Source organism: Tachyglossus aculeatus, chromosome 23 (assembly GCF_015852505.1).
Source record: "Tachyglossus aculeatus isolate mTacAcu1 chromosome 23, mTacAcu1.pri, whole genome shotgun sequence".
Taxonomy (NCBI): Eukaryota; Metazoa; Chordata; class Mammalia; order Monotremata; family Tachyglossidae; genus Tachyglossus; species Tachyglossus aculeatus.
The window spans coordinates 11776928-11793741 of record NC_052088.1 but is presented as its reverse complement, the minus strand read 5'-3'; the positions used below and the strand labels follow the sequence as shown (position 1 = coordinate 11793741).

Below are 16814 nucleotides of genomic sequence, written 5' to 3'. Positions count from 1 at the left end.
AATAATAAAGCAATTGTATTTGATCCCTTACTGTAGGGAGGGTACAATATAACAGAGTGGGTAGACATATTCGCTGCCCACAACAAGCTTAGGAGTCTCAGTCTCCCTTGAAGTCCCCAAACCACCATCCATCCACTCACCCACTTCTCTAATCTTTCGCTGAGTCTCTCTAAAGCTTATTTGTTTGCTCCTCCCATCTTGCCAAACAAACAGCCACAGGGTGAAGTCCAGGCCGCATCCCCAGAAGGCAGAATAAAAGCAGGCCTGGTGGCAGGCAGATAATAGCAGTATTCTAAACTGTGTGGCTAAAATATATATACACTGCTTGGGGTTTTCATGCAGTGGTCTACGTGAAAATGTTTTGGTGGGATTCTTGGCAGGATCACAAGAAGCAACGAACCCTGGATGGCTGGCTTTTTCAGAGCAAATCTCATTCACATACTTACCTGCACAATTAGCAAAAGCAGTACCGAGCTCTCTATTGGTAATCTGTCTCATAAGTAACTATACCTGTACAGATGATGAGTGTCCAATTAGATCACCTATCGGTTCCAGGGAACACAAAATAGCATTTTCTTGAGGCTTTTTAACAGTCTGTGTGGCTGCTTTGTTCACCCTTCCAAATCCCCACATGTTGAAAAAACCTAGCAGGAGAAAACAAACAAAATCATCAGAGTCAATTCTCAGTTGTGGACCTCTCTTCCGTGCATTTACCCAACCCTCTTTTTAATCTCTGCTATTTTTGGCCTGCATGACCTCCTGTGGGAATGGAGGGCTGAGGAGGTCCATCTTTATCTGAGGATATGACCCTTCTTGTAAGCTGTTTGATCCTTTTGCCCCTCCAGAGCTTACCGGAACTCCTAATGATAAAAATGAACTTGTGTGAGCTCCATCTCCCTCCCTTTCCCTGACCATCCACTGTTGGAGAAGCCAATGGCAGGAAGTGTAGTGTAGGGGATACAGGAGAAACATAGGGCTTGAGTAATCCAGCCCCAAATGCTCTAGTTATATTTGGGGAAGGCAGTCAGTGCAGATTCACAAACTGTCAAAAGTGACAATTCTACCAGTAGTTGATGTGGCTGAAAAAGTCAACACACTCTTCTTCACTAAGAGTGCAAAAAGCTAAATCCCTCCTAGGCTGACACACTGGCCTCTCTGTTTGAAATTGCCTTTCGGTGGCCCAATCTTTCCAAAGCCTCCCCTTGAGAAAGCAACTCCTCTCCTGCTTTGCTGCCTCCCAGCTTGGTCTGGTGCTGCAGTGGTCAAAGTGTTTGAGGCTGTCCTTAAAACATTTGTTTGGCTGTGTGGGCCCCCATTTAGCCCCTGGTTGATTTTATTTGGTTCTTCTTGGGTCTTCCGCTGAAGTGTACTACCTCAGTAGAGGAATTCAGTGATAGAATTAAGTTCTGAGTTGATTAGGAACAGGAATGGGATTTTTCCCTGGCATAGGCTGGTACCTAACCTTATTTTAATTTCAGGCTTAGTCCAGTATGCCCTGCCTACTCTGCAGGCAACTGAAACAAGTCACCTGATTTACTTCCTGAAAAAAGGAAGCAGTTCCTACAGCACTGGTCAAACCACCCAGCCAGAAAGCACAATACTTCTCTCCCACAATCCAGGGCAATCTTGATGGGCAAAGTGAGTGAGCACAAAGAACTACTTACCATACAAAGAATCACGGGTTGTAATAAATACATTACTCCAGGCATTACTGGTGGAGACCCCTGCTTAACCACAATCATTTCCCAGTTGACATTTGAGGTAGAGCCGTTCTCATCATCCACCTAAAAATCTGCAAGACATTTTCCCTTAGGAAGCAGAAACAGACCTGTCGGCATGGGCTCGGCTGCCAGCTGCTTTTTTTCTCGTAATTCCCAAATGCGGACACTGCCATCTTCTGAACAGGAGATAAACTGCCTGCAGAACAAAGGGACAATGACACACAAAGCAGGGGCACCGGCTAAAGAGCCTGAATAGTTTTCCAGGAGAAGAACAGCAGGCCTCTTCCACTCACTTTTAAAGCACTCCACTTCACTGATTTTGCAAACAACAACGGCTCCCTTCAGCCTGTAACCACTGGTGGGATGAGCACATCTCAGCTGCCACTCTTTTTTTAATTTAATGAGTGGGGAAAATGTCATTTACATGGCAAACCCCCTCCCTCCCACCCACCCGCCCCAAAAAACTCATTCATTAGTAAAAAGACCACTTCTGTTTTCAAGCCCTGTCAAGTAACAAGAAAAAAATCAGTCCTTGATCCACAGACTATTCAAGTAATCTGTGGATAACAAGCAAAGGCATATGTACCTTAGTAAGCACGGACTAATTAATCGTTGTTGTAAAAAATGCTTTCCATCTCTTCAAAGAGAGATGAAGCCTCTTTTACTGTATTCTAACATAAAAAGCCAATGAAACTGAATTAAAAAACTGTGGACCATCATATTTTATACTTCAGCTTTAAATTTCCATGGTAGATGACCAAGAGAGATCTTGGTGGGTCAACGTTGGAAATAGCCGTGTACATTAGCACCTTCATTTCTTTCCTTGGGGCAAAGGTGCCCTGGGGTTTCTACCTGTTTGGAAGCTTTGCAACATGCAAGACGTTGGAGTCGTGCGCCATTTTCTGGTAGGCAATCACACGCTTCATTTGAAGGTTATACACGTATAAGCCCCTTCCAACTGCAGCAAACACATTCTAGAGAAAAACATTCACAGGAACACCTTTTAGAAATCGACATAACACAATTACTGGGTGTAATGGATTTCCTGTGGTGGTGTGACATCATAAAGCCACTTTAACTTTCCCTATTCCTGTCCTTTGAACCTATGCTATTACACAGCCCTCTGAAGTCAGCAAATGTCAAATCTCAAAGAAAAGCTTGTGGCAGTCAGAAAATAAGAGGATAGGGCTGCTAATCCCCAGGCAGCTGCTGCTACCTGCCCTACCATCAACATTTTCTCCTCTGCTCATTAAAATACAGGGGCATAGCCCAAAAGGAGAGGTTTGCCAAATTTCTCAGATACCTGATTGGCTCAATACCGCAATTTTAGCCATGTAGCTTAACTTCTTTGGATGCTGTTTTCTTTTCCTGAAAAAATGGCAACATTAACATTAGCCATTTTATTAAGCATGTGGTATTAATAGCCTGCCCAGACCAGCTTGGAACAGAACTACTTCTACATCCTTAGTTTGAAAGAAAAAAAGTCCTTCTGCATTTTGAGATCATCAGGGGAAGCTGGGTTCCGTTTTGAAGCGTGCCTATTACTTCCCTGGGTGACTTTCACATTTGCAAATAATTAACTCTGCCCCAACCTCTGTTAGGGAGTTCAATTATGTCCCTATGTCCATTCTACACTCTGTACATGGATTTTCCTACTTGACAAGTTCACACAGCAAATTACCGTCCTAAGCAGTTGAGAACCCAGGAGCCCTCAGGCACCCTATCCTGTATTTAGCTATAAGCCACCCAGCTTCCTTCTGGAGATAACACTTTCATCATTAACATAAAGAAAAGCACGGCAAGCACCTAACAGAGACTGAGAAGAGTTGGTTGCATTTTTCTGTAATCTTAAAAAAAAAATCAACCATGACTCTTAAGAATACAAACAATTGCGTTTTACAGACCCATTTACAGAAGGGCTGACATTTTTACAAGATGCCATTCAACCTCATAAAAGGAAGGGTCAAGTATGATACAAGCTGTGGCAGCAAGCTCTTGTGACACATAGCCAAGTCACCCCTTCTAGCTCATACGAGTGCCGCTAATGGAGACTCTTGCAGAATTAAGCCATGGGCTACAGCCCAAACTCACTGCAAAATGATACACAAGTTCAAGGGCATCAGTGATGTCTGCCCAATGAACTAAAATAAACGGCACAGCAATCCTAGGTCAGTGCTGAGCAAACAGAAAGTAACGCTCCGCTTTTAACTTTAAAATTTTACTTTGCTTGCAAAGTACCCGTTTATATCCAAAAAACATCCCCTCTCTCCCTTCTAGACCTCCTAACAACTACCCTGATCAGCTTTAATCACCTCAGCAAGCTTCTCTCTAATGGAGCCAAATTGTGAGAAACTCCCAAGCGTCTTGACAATTTAACTATTAACATGTAGGGGGTGAGAGGTAAAGTTGCTGTCCTGCAATGGATGCTCACTCCTTAAAGAACCAAAATGGAGACAACTTGACACCTGTCCACAGGTTTTGTTTTGTTGTCTGTCTCCCCCTTCTAGACTGTGAGCCCATTGTTGGGTAGGGACCGTCTCTATATGTTGCCGAATTGTACTTCCCAAGAAGCAGCCTGGCTTAGTGGAAAGAGCACGGGTTTGGGAGGCAGAGGTCATGGGTTCGAATCCTAGCTCCGCCACTTGTCAGCTATGTGACTCTGGGCAAGTCACTTCACTTCTCTGTGCCTCAGTTACCTCATTTGTAAAATGGGGATTAAGACTGTGAGCCCCACGTGGGACAACCTGATCACTTTGTGCCTACCCCAGTGCTTGGCACATAGTAAGCACTTAACGAATACCATTATTATTTCCCCCTTCTAGACTGTGAGCCTGCTGTTGGGTAGGGACCGTCTCCATATGTTGCCAACTTGTACTTCCCAAGCACTTAGTACAGTGCTCTGCACACAGTAAGCGCTCAATAAATACGACTGAATGAATGAATGAAGATTATAAATAAGCTTCTAAGACTTTGCACACACTAGTTGAGTTCTCAGAGGCTCCCGGCTTTACAGAATCCTCTCCTGAATCGCGGAGACAGTGAAAAACGGGGTTCTCAGGTTCCATCTCCTTCTCAGGGGTCGGAGAAACAAGGGCCTCAGCGATTAACTACAGTGGCCGAGCACTGGGGCCCTATCACGTGGGGGTCAGAAATACTTCAATGGAGGGAGGCAGGAGAGCATATAGAAAAGAGAAGACTGTTCTACTGTAACCCCAAACTCTAGGCCGGGAGGCTGGCAGAACTTAATTCTTCCTCTAACAGCACCACAGGGAATTTCACTGGTTACGGTGTGTGTGGTGGTGGATCCTTGTCCTACGAAGGTGTACCTGTCAAGGTTCGCTTGGAGCGATGGTCTGCTAAATTTGAATTGTGTTCCTTATACAGTAACAGTGAAAACGAAAACCTAAATCTAAAAAGGAGTCAGGTTTCCGGGGCTTACCTCCTCATCGAATGTAAAATGTCGAATAGAAATTTCATTTGGCTTTTGAAAGAGTTTGATTTCGGGCTGTGGATCCAGCTGCTGCGTGGGGTCCCAGAAGCTGCGCTCGTAGGCCTGCATGGTCCAGTCCAAAGCATCCCAGATGATCAGCTCCCCAACATGGGAGCCAGTGGCAAAGCTTGAGTCTAAGGAGAGGTCACATGAGACAGGTTAGCTGCCTTAAAGGGAGTGGATAAATTATACCCTTTTTCAAATTCAGTGCAGAATGGGCATCTGTGTACTTGGTGACATGAAATCACTGGCATAAGGAAATACCACCTTTCATGGTTTGGAGTGTTAGGGCCAAGCTAGAACCATTAGCCATACAGGGTGACTGTCCCACACCAGACACTCTTATGCTAGGTAGGAAACCATTATTTGAAAGTTAAATATTCCCAGGTGGCCCTTACACTCTAGTTCACTCTAGTACACTCTAGTTCAACTCCACCAAAACATCACTGGCACAAGCATATGTCATTTTTACACTTGAAGCACAAAAACAATTTCTCCCCTCCGCTAGCAACAAATTACAACTATAAATGGCTCGCACATTAGCCCAGCACACTCTAGTCATTAAAAACATTATTTCAGTAATGGCCTTACAAAACATGGAGAAATAATTAAAATAACATTTAGAAGGGACAATATTGTACTCTATAGCTGAACGTGCATAATGATCTTACCATTGACATTAACCAATGAGAGAATATTGTCTTGGTGGTTAAGGATGCGTTTCACTTCAAGGACATCCCAACCTAGAGATCCTTCTGAGGATGCTATCAACCTAAAAATTACTTGGAAAAGAAAAAGGTGAACAATCCTTTTAAGCACTTTGGTGCATGGAAGGTAAAACGTAGTTATTTAAATTATTTGATTAAGAAATAAATGCCAACTCTATGTTTAATCGAGCAAATGTTCATAATGTACTGGTTCACGCTACCTCTACAAAAGAACGTCAGTTGCTCTTTTCAAGATGTTTTTACAGGCTCTCAATTGGACAGTTGGTAGTTGAAGTGCCCTAATAAAGGTCCAAGTGAATATGTGCCCTAGAGATCCAAGTGACCATTCATTCATTGTCAGTTGCATTTATTGAGCGCTTACTGTGTGGTGAGCACTGTACTAAGCGCTTACCTTTACAATTTTTATTTCAAATACATACAAAGCCATCTTCACTAAGACAAACCTTCATTCTTTTCCTTAAACACAAGAGACAAACCAATAAACAAATAATTTTTAAATTGTTGAGAAAGGCCCCGGACAACATCTCATGCTGATCACACAGCCGTATATACATATCTCTAATTTATTTATTTATATTAATTCCTGTCTCCCCCTTGAGGCTGTAAGCTCTTTGTGGGCAGGAAATGTGTCTGTTTGTTATATTGTACTCTCCCAAGCGCTTAGTAAAGTGAGCTGCACACACTAATGTCTCGATAAATACGACCAAAAGAAAAGAAAGGTAGATTTGGGGCTCTATCAGCAATTGTCTAGTACAGATTTAAGCACCTAACTGAATTTCAGAGCAGATTTCAGCACCTAATTCAAATTTCAGGGGCTCAGCTGGGACACAAAATTCACAGATGTTTTATAAAAACCAGATCTAATGACATTTTTTCCCCAAAACAGAAAGATGATTAAGAGCTACCTGAAAGATTGCAAAGATGGCTTTACTTCTCCCTTGTACATACTGGCCAACCTCCATCAAGCTATACGGCCATTAGATTCTAACTGTCAGTCACAAAATAGAGGATGAGGTGGATTCTTTTTAGCCTAAGACATGAATAACATTTGGGGTTTGGTGTGTGCGTTGGGGGTGGGGGTTCATCAGAAAAATAAAAAAATTATATAGCAGAAATGTGAAAGATGACTCCATGGGTGGAGAAAAAACATCAAATTGCCTTAAGCGGTTTGGATTTTGATATGGAAAAAAACAAAATAAGATTTCATTTGGAAAATTTCTAGCCCATATGCCTGAGAGGAAAAGATAAATCATTTGAAACAAATGTTCAGCTAGAATGATCCTATAGAGAGACAAAGGGTTTTCTATAAGTCCAGTAACTATTGGACTGGAGAAAATGGAAATGGGTTTTCAAAAGATTTTGGCTGGGCATGAGAAAGAATTTCTTAACTTGGAAGGTAATAAAACTATTAGGGTTTTAGGCTACCCAGAGTATCAATCCATCAATCAATGGTATTTATTGAGCACTTACTGTGTGCACAGCACTGTACTAAGTACTTGGGAGACTACAATATATGACAGACTTAATTTGAATAATATAAATAAATTTCTCCAAACACCTTTAGTAAAGTTAAGTCCTGAAGAATCTAATCATTCACCTGCCTGGGGCAGGAAGCTGGGCGGGTGTCCATTCCAGCTCCATTGGTCTTTGCTTCTAACCCTTGAACAGGTATGGAAAAGCTTACTGAATATCATCTGCATAAACCATTATATACATGATTGTCTTGAAACATAGTGGCTAATGATTTAAGAGAGACACAATAAATGTGAATTGGGCAAGCAAGAAGAATTAGTTTTGAGAGGGTTAAGAAAAAATTCTTATTTCATATGGCCCATACCTGCTTAACTACTATAGCCTACAAACCTTCTGCACCTAGTTTATTTTCTACTGAACAGGATCCTCAAAGAGGAATTTGTTTGAAAGACTAAAAATCAAAGATTGGGCTCAAAAGCTGAACTGGCCTGGAAAACTCATTCCAATTTCTAAACTACAGAAAGAAAACAGAAGCAACGATCATGGCACTTGACAAGCCAACCTGCAGTGTCATTTATTTTAAGAGGGGCCTAAATAAATGCTGGGGGATGGAACGGCAAGCTTTTTTTTAAAGAAATACTTAATGCACCATTTAATAATTATCTGAATTATAAAGTAATGGCAGTCTTCCCATCTGGCCATTTAGGCAGTGTGTGGGGGTGGGGGGTGAGTTGGAATTTCAAGGAATTAAAAAAAATAAAATTCAAAGTGAGTATTGTCTGATCCTATATAGAGAGTGAACTCAAAGTCAGGGTCCCAAGCTGTGGGGGTGGGTGGGGGGGAGAAACTCTTGTCAGAGCTGATTGGGTGCAATGAGTGGTACTTAATTAGGATCCAAGAAAGAAGCCTTACTGCAAATTAAAAGGACTGGTAATAGCAGGTGGGGGCAACACAAGTGAGGTCCTCCTGCTCAAGGAAAGTGTTCATGCCTAATCACCTTCACCCTTAAAGGCTGATTTCATAAAGATTCAGCCCATTCCTAGGCTGTTGAGAGGCAGGAGAGAAGCAAAATTATACGCTCCTTCTGTGTTTATGCATGAAATGCCAGAGTGATATTTTACACTGAGAAAGAGAATCTTGCAAAAGCAGCAGCAAAAACAATTGTGGTATTCTTTTTGCCGAGCACTGAAACACAATGTATCCTCACTCTAGGAATAGCAGTCAGTGCTTGTTCCCCAAAAGAGGTCAGGGTAATGACTGCAAAGATAGATACCATGCCTGAAAAAGGGTAGGGCTGAGCCAGTGGAATCCTCCCTCAACCAAATTTAGTAGCCCTCAAAATGTATTTTAACCCTTTTCCAACTTCGCGGTGTTCACAAAACTACCTGTTGTAGAGGTAGGGAGACAATTGTAGCTCAGGGGAAAAAAACACAAAAAACTGAATACTCACTCAGCTCTTTCCCAACAGCTGCAGCCACACAGTTTTTGGGTATTTCGATCAAAGCGCTGATCCCTTCAAAAGCAACAGGCCAAGTAATTATTTTCTTCACTCACCTCACCAATAGAAATGTAAAAGTCTCTCTGTTCCAAACCCATCATTTTCCACAAGGAATAACATTGAAAACAGAATAGTTTAAAACAGGCATATTTTAAAGTCAGACTGGAAAAGAACAGAACTTCATATGTAAACGAAGTTAAACAGAGATCTAAGTCCATAGGCTTCACATAGAACACTGATATTCTAGAAACTGTCCCCCACTAGTAATTTTCTCGAATTCTGAAAGATCAGATAAGTCAAGCTACAGTACACTTTCTAAATTCAACTATTAAATGTAATCTGGAAATCTTACAATTGATGGACAGACTACATACTCCTTGTCACAATCTTAAAATGACCCAAGGGGCAGAAGTCTTGTAGAAAATATTAGGTGATTAGTTTTCTCAGCAGGGATGAAAACTACTATGGTCAGAATTAAGGCCACTAAGATCGTGGCAAAATCTAGACTTTTAAACATATATTTTAATAGAGGCTTGTGGATTTTCTCTGAATTTTGTCAAACATTTTTCTAGGCATCCATTTAATGAACTTTATTTGGGAGGGAAATAGAAACATTATTCATTTATAGTTGACTGTTTACATGGATTGGATCAGTCCAAGTATCATCTTTGTGTAGCATAATATTGTAAGTGATTATATGCAAGGAACAAATGGTTATCCACAACTCTTCACAACTCACAGTCTACTGTAGTTAGATTTCTCTACCAAAAAAAGGGCAAAATCCTCAGTGTCTCCAAGAATTGGGAACTCATCTAATATGAAAGCCAATTAAAATCTCATAGTATTCCAGGACCTTGAAAACAAACGTCAGGAAACCAAGTTTTGGCCTGATAGCTATCGGAGATAAGTCAGAAGTAAAATTATGTGTAGGAGTTTTGGGATACTATCCTACTCAAATCTGCTCAGACTTAAGAAGAGTGAGCCAGTGAAACTCCTTCACATTTCTGGAAAAACCATAGCCCATTTTGATCTCGTTGCCCTGCACCCAGAAGGGAAGTGGGGCAAAACAGGAGTAATGGTGCTCCTCTAAAATCACAGTAATGCCAATACAAGGGCTGATGGATGATGCTGTGAAAACAGAAGGGCATGGATGGCAAGTACAACAAAGGAGGCCTGCTCTGGGTCTTGCTTGACTGCCCTGCACATTGTGGACACGTTCTAATGAAGGTGTTAGAAGGGTTTATAGCTTGGCCATCTTTAAATGGGCTACAATATCTGTTTTGCCTCTCCCCAAAGACAAGAGAACTGTTTAAAATCCAGCCAGCCAATAACCAGAGCTAGGATTAACACACTAGTACAGGAAGCTATAAGCAAAACATTTCCACTGCTGGTTGCCCCTGCATTTTGGCAACAGGGAACCAGGAACACATAACATCCCAACCTGGCTGGTCTCTAATGTTGCCCTTTCAATGATTCCCAGTAGGTTCCATTTTCACTTGACACCCTATTTAACCAGAGGTTTTTTTTAATCTACAGAGACTTTCAGATAAACAGGCCTGGACTGTAATCACTTAATGAATAACAAAGACTGAAAGCTTGGTTTCCAAAAGAAAGGAAGATTGAAATGATTTTTCATTCTTTCCATTAGCAGGCCTGACGTTCCCTTTAACCCTGGTTTCAATATTCCACAGTGCAGCTACCCATAATTTCCCAGAATCAACGCAGAGCTATCCACAGGTGATTGTGTGTGGGGCGGGGAGAAATATCTGGATGCAAACTAAGAGACCTGCCTCTCGGTAATAGCGAACAGTTGAGAGGTATGCTCCAGATTCAAACAAGGTTATTAGCAACAAAACTTTGAGGCAGGAGGTTAAATTGCAAATCCTGGCACTGCTTGTGTATATACATGCACTAAGACATCTCATTATTTTTCTGCTATTTTATAATAACTATGTGAAGTAAGGCTCGTTCCAACTGTGAACTGTAAATCTGATTCACAGTGTTCTTTCTATCTATCTTTCAAACTTCAACAATGCTCACAATATTTGTCCTAGCATACTTGCAAGGGCTTTCATGATTTTAGTAATACATTTTAATAGTGCAGCATAGAACAGCATAGCCATGTTTACTGCTAGTTAATGGCTCGAAAACACTGCAAAAGAGTACAGAATTTTCACATTATAAAGGTGCTAAACTCACAACAGGCATATTTAAAAATTTTGAAAATTGAGATGTGTGGGTCTGATCGCAAAGTGAGGAACTGTAAAATGAAATCAAGGCAACAACAGCAACTATCTTGAGCTGGCTTCAGAATGGAAAAGTTAAATCTACTTCGTTCACTTTCCATTATTACAAGGATCTACTTAGAGACCCACCAGGCTTGCATTTAACTGTCCTGAATTATTTATTACCTGTATCAAAGAGATGACTGGTCTTACACAGAAGATCTAATTCTCGGTTCCACACACATAGATCGCTTCCACCGGACAACCACACATCCAGTCTTTGAAGGACTGTCAAACACTAAAGAATCAAATGCATTTTCAACTATTTTTTATGAACAAATTTTCTAACTTTAATAAATTCACATTATTTATTGAGCGCTTTCCATGTGCACAGCACTGTACTAAGTACTAGAAAAAGTAGAGAAATACAACACTAACAACAGGATCCTTCTAAATAATTCTCACTTACCAACATCTTGAAAATAAGAAGAGTGGTTTAGGCAGAAAAAAGGTTAAGTAGCAGCATCTCAGGGAGCTGCTCTGAGGGCATTACTAAAAACCCAGCCCAAAATAGGTGCACTGACAGGAATTTAGAGAGCACTAATATCCATAAACTACGAAATCAAGCACCTAACAGTGCTTTGCACACAACAGACATTCGCTAAATATTGTTATCATCTACAACCCCACCCCCCACTTCCCTTGGTACAAACCCCAAAACTCCCTTCAATACAAGGGATTTGAGGAAGGGGAGAAGAGGTTGAGAAAAAATTCTCTGATCCTACCTCCTTTATTTGAGTAGTCACTGGATTTTAAATGTAAACCACAGACCTGAAATAACTTTATCTTACTCTGTAAGAGATAAGGATATTAATCATTACCCATTTCTATTATTTCTATTAGATCGGTTAATTCACCCTGGGCACGACAGTGACAAGTGCAAAAAAGGCTGCCAGCAGCAGTGGGGAAATCTGCTCCCATGTTTCATATTAAAGGGAGCTGTCAGGGGTTGGGGAGTGGGGAAGAAAGAGTAAAGAACTTTGAAGACATTTTTCTCCACTTATTCTTACAAGGCATTTTCAGACATTTAAGGAGAAACAAGGCCGGCTTTAAATAGCTTAAATACGACTACTACTATTATTATTACTATTATTAACAATAATAATACTAAATAACACTAATAACAATAAATAGAAAACTCTTCAGACTACAAGGAGATTTAGACCTGCTTTTAGACCTCAACAAAAATCCCAATTTCTATCATTTTACCGTTAATTTAGTAAGTGGCCCTTTCCTCTCAAGAGTGATTACTATCTAAATGTGAGTCCCAGCATACAGTTGCCTTTAGAAACTGATGTCACAAGGCTTCCTGGCTGCAGCTACTCATCAAAGAATCTCTTGGAAAAAGGGAGTTTGCTACCTAAACCAACATGCTTTGCAGTTTCAACTGGACTTGGCATTTTCTTCCATTTCTCTTCTTTCACTGTTATGTTGTATTAATGCACATTCCTGAACAATTGTTATATTCAAAGAGGCCTTTCAAGTGGTGGATGTGGACAAACAGATCCCACATTCTGCATAATGCTGAACACCTGCAAAGTGTTGACAGGCAGTACAGGCAGTTTGTGAGATCAGGTAATCTTTAAAATAACTTACAGGATTTGTTTCCCTCCTCGTTTAATTACTGAACACTGTTGGGTCCCTGAATCAATTCAGAAGAGAGGATATTTCCTAACAGCATTGTAGTAGCACAAACCAGGGGAATTTTAGCAACTGGGATTTGGACCCCCATATTAGTAGCTATCTCATTAAGAGATCTTTTATTTTAATAAACCTGCATTGGGGGGACAATGCAACTGATTGTGAAAGGAAATCATTCAAAGAAAGCAGATGCTGGCAGAGCCAGGCAGGACACAGCCATACGTGGAAGCAAATATAACAAACACAGTTTAGATATCAGAACTGCTCCAGGTTCCAATTTCTTCCATGGTCCCAATGGTGTCCTTATAATAATAATTAATAATAATTATAGTACTTGTTAAGTACTTACTATGTGCCAAGCAGTGTTCTAAGTGCTGGGGTAGATACAAGTTATATAGATATGTAGATATGTAGATATATAGATATATAAATATATATATATAAAGATGGATTACTATTATTATATATTGCAGGATAAAACCAAATTATTAGTCCTAGGACATCTGTGTTGATGTAAACAAAAATTTTTAAATAAAATTAGAAAGTTTTGCCTTCTATCCTCATATCTGTAAAATGGGGATTGAGACAGGGAGCCCTACATGGGACAGGGACTGCATCCAAGCTGATTTGCTTGTAACCACCCCAGCCCTTAGTACAGTGCCTGGCACATAGTAAGCACTTAACAAATACCACTATCATTATTATTATTACCTGAAACAGATCAAAAACAAGTTATACAAAGAACACACACACCCCTACCTGTGAACACACACACACAGACACACACACCACCACCACCACCACCACCCCCCCGTGAAGACAATGAATTTACCTTAACAGTGGAATGGAAGCATGATACCCTCTGAACTTGCTTCCCACTGTCACAATCCCATATCTGAATTTACAGTTAAAAAAACTGAAAAGAATTGATCTGAAACAGAATTTTTTTAAATATATATTAATTGAAACCACTTTTCCAATTAATAATTATACTTCAAAATCAAAATTCTAACTACTCTGAATTTCCTTTATCAAAGTCTAGAAACATTCAGTGAGCATAAATATACTAACTCCTAATGGGATCCAATAAACAGCAATCATGGACTCCACCAACCTGATTTGATTATGACTGCCATGATCCCACAGATCTATCTGCCAAGCCAACGAAGACGCCAAGTCCTGAGTGGACCAATCTTCCACTATACTTCTAAGATTCAATACACAAGAGCTTACTGATACTATTCTATCACATCATCAAATAGTATTTCACGAAGAATCTTATTAGAACGTATATGAAATGTGAGGAACTATAGAGTTTTCAGATTGGGAACTCTTGCCCACATCCTCTCTCTAGCCTGGAACTCCCTCCCGCTTCATATTCTCCCCACCTTCAAAACCCTCCTAAAAATCACACCTCCTCCCCACCTTCAAAACCCTCCTAAAAATCACACCTCCTCCAAGATGCCTTCCCTAAACCCTAATTTCCTCTACTCACCCTTCCACATGTCACCTATGCACTTGGCTGTATACCCCTTTAGCACTTTGATTCATACATCAGCACTTACGTATGTATCTTTTATACTCTACTCTCTCCCTTAACCCTAATCTATTTTAATGTCTGCCTCCCCCTGTAGACTGTAAGCTCCTTGTGGGCAGGGATCACATCTACTAACTCTGCTGTACTGTACTTTACCAAGCACTAAGTACAGTGCTCTGAGCACAGTTAGCACTCAATAAACACCATAGATTGATTACTGATTAAATGTTAACAGTCTAGGCTGGGAGTCCAGAGAGGCCATCAATCTCAAGCCTAGCATGTATCTCACTAGAGCCACCATATGAAGTGTAGCCTGGCCCATTAGTCTACTGCCTCCCCAAAATATTCTCTGTGCAACCAATCTCTCCTCAATCCACAGCTTCTGATCAGGCAAATAAAAAAAACTCTTCTTACTTCACTTACATCCTTTCTCTTCGCAATCTACACTCTGCAGATCTAGGAATCTTGAGATCTGTGACTTTTAAAGCAATGGCTAGACAGAAAATAATTTCACTTTGGGGGCATATTTCAAGTTTACTACACCACTTTACCAAGTGAGAAAGGTGTGATTTTTAAGCCTACTGGCAGTCCTGGGAGTCTCTCGAGACACCGCTGAGGTTCATAAAAGAAAGCTGAAAAAAATGTTCCAGAAGGTCTTATAAATGGCTACCTTTTTCACATGAATATAATTTGACCTGACAGCATTTTCGCTCAATTATTCACCACTGCGCTGCATCAATAAATTTGGCAGAAACAACTGAGAAATGATTTTTCTACTAGATCTCAGGTACAGATTAATTTTTGAAAAGCGCTTTACAAGGATACTTATATTGGAAAGGGATGATACCAAAAAACTTAAATCAATGAAATAATCCTATTTGCCTGAGAAAGGCAGCACTTCGATAAAATTGTATTTTCACCAAGTTCATCTTTATTTCTGCCAAATGAACAGTAAACTACAGCAACCACCTATAAACAGGGTCAAGTACTTGAATGTGTACTTGAAGTACACATTCCCCACCTGGCCTATTTCGGAAAAGTCAAGGAGCTAGAAAAAAATAACTTTAGGCTGCTGATCTCCCCTGTCAAGACTACCTAATCGTGCTTCCCTTCCTGGACTGCACAAGACAAACTATTAGTTCTATGGCTGTCTTATGCTTTGGACAAGTGTCTTACAAAGGCTAAAACAAGATCCACAAAATCGTTTCTACTAAAACAGGGATCTGAACTTGGGTCCCTAGAGACAAAAGGCTAATGCATTATCCCCTTGAGGCTACGTAGCTCACCATTCCCACTAAAATTGGTTCAGTCATCTGTAGATTTAAGGATACAATAACAGTCCTATCTGCAGAAGCTGTCAAGATCAATTGGCCTTTTTCTTCACAAGTATCCAAGGAAGGAAATGTAGTAATAGCTGTTATTTTTTGTGAGTGGCCGTGGAGTTCAAAAAGCTTTTCGCCAGTCTGAAAAACAAAGATACACGTTAACAGACCAAGAATCCCCCCTTAAATAGTCCTAAATGACAAGTGAACTATCACCAGGTGGGAAGTAAAATTCAACTTCATAATATTTATTCTGAAATAGAATTCATCCAAGTTTCGACTACACCATATTCAAATAAAATCAAACTGACGGCACAATAATCACCAACCACTTTCCTAATCAAAAAGATTACATTTTTATTTGCTAGATCATTTTAAAGTTTCACTGATGAATCACAACTTTTAAAGTATTTTCAAATCTGTCAATAATTCTCCTGGAATTGATCCTGTAGGAGAGAGGCAGTGTGGCCCAGTGTAAAGATCTTACGCCTGGGAGTCAGAGGACCTGGGTTCTAATCCCAGCTCTACCACTCGTCGGCTGTGTGGCCTTGGGCAAGTCACTTAATTTCTTTCTGCCTCAGTTCCCTCATCTGCATAATGGGGATTCAATACCTGTTCTCCCTCCTACTTATGTCTGTGAGTCCCATGTGGAAGCTGATTATCTTGTATCTACCACAACATTTAGGACAGTGCTGGGCACATAGTAAACACTTAAATACCACAATTACTATGATATTCCTTATCCTCCTAACTCTTAAAATTATCTGCCACCCTTAATATGCTGGGGCTGACCTTAATACCCCTAATTTGTAAAACATTTCTAGTTATAGTCCTTTGAATTCAAAGAAGATACCACTGACAGTGATGTTTTTTATGAGTGGGTAGATGGCTGGAAAGGCCAGGGCAGGACACACAGTCGCTGCCACATTTCGCACACAAATAGGCTGTCTCTTGTTGTGTTATTATGCTTAGCAGCAGCACCATCAACTCTGGTTCAAAATAAACACTATATGGTGCCTAAGCCTCACACAAAGCAGTGCTCTTCATATTTATGGAAAATGGAAAGAACATAGACAGGCAGCATGATCCAGTGAAGACAGATGGGATTGGGAGTCAGGG

General features: G+C 40.5%; 1 protein-coding gene across 1 annotated transcript in view; it reads right to left on the bottom strand.

The window, feature by feature from the left end:
- WDR41 (WD repeat domain 41) overlaps window positions 1-16814 on the bottom strand; it is a 35876-nt gene that overhangs the window by 2224 nt on the left and 16838 nt on the right. Inside the window, exons 4-12 of the mRNA XM_038765613.1 lie at window positions 15705-15836; window positions 13669-13731; window positions 11322-11433; window positions 8863-8925; window positions 5883-5993; window positions 5161-5345; window positions 2574-2695; window positions 1829-1917; window positions 511-644 (exon numbers count right to left, since the gene is read on the bottom strand). Of these exons, the coding sequence (XP_038621541.1) occupies window positions 511-644; window positions 1829-1917; window positions 2574-2695; window positions 5161-5345; window positions 5883-5993; window positions 8863-8925; window positions 11322-11433; window positions 13669-13731; window positions 15705-15836 (1011 nt within the window). The remainder of the gene's footprint in view (window positions 1-510; window positions 645-1828; window positions 1918-2573; window positions 2696-5160; window positions 5346-5882; window positions 5994-8862; window positions 8926-11321; window positions 11434-13668; window positions 13732-15704; window positions 15837-16814) is intronic.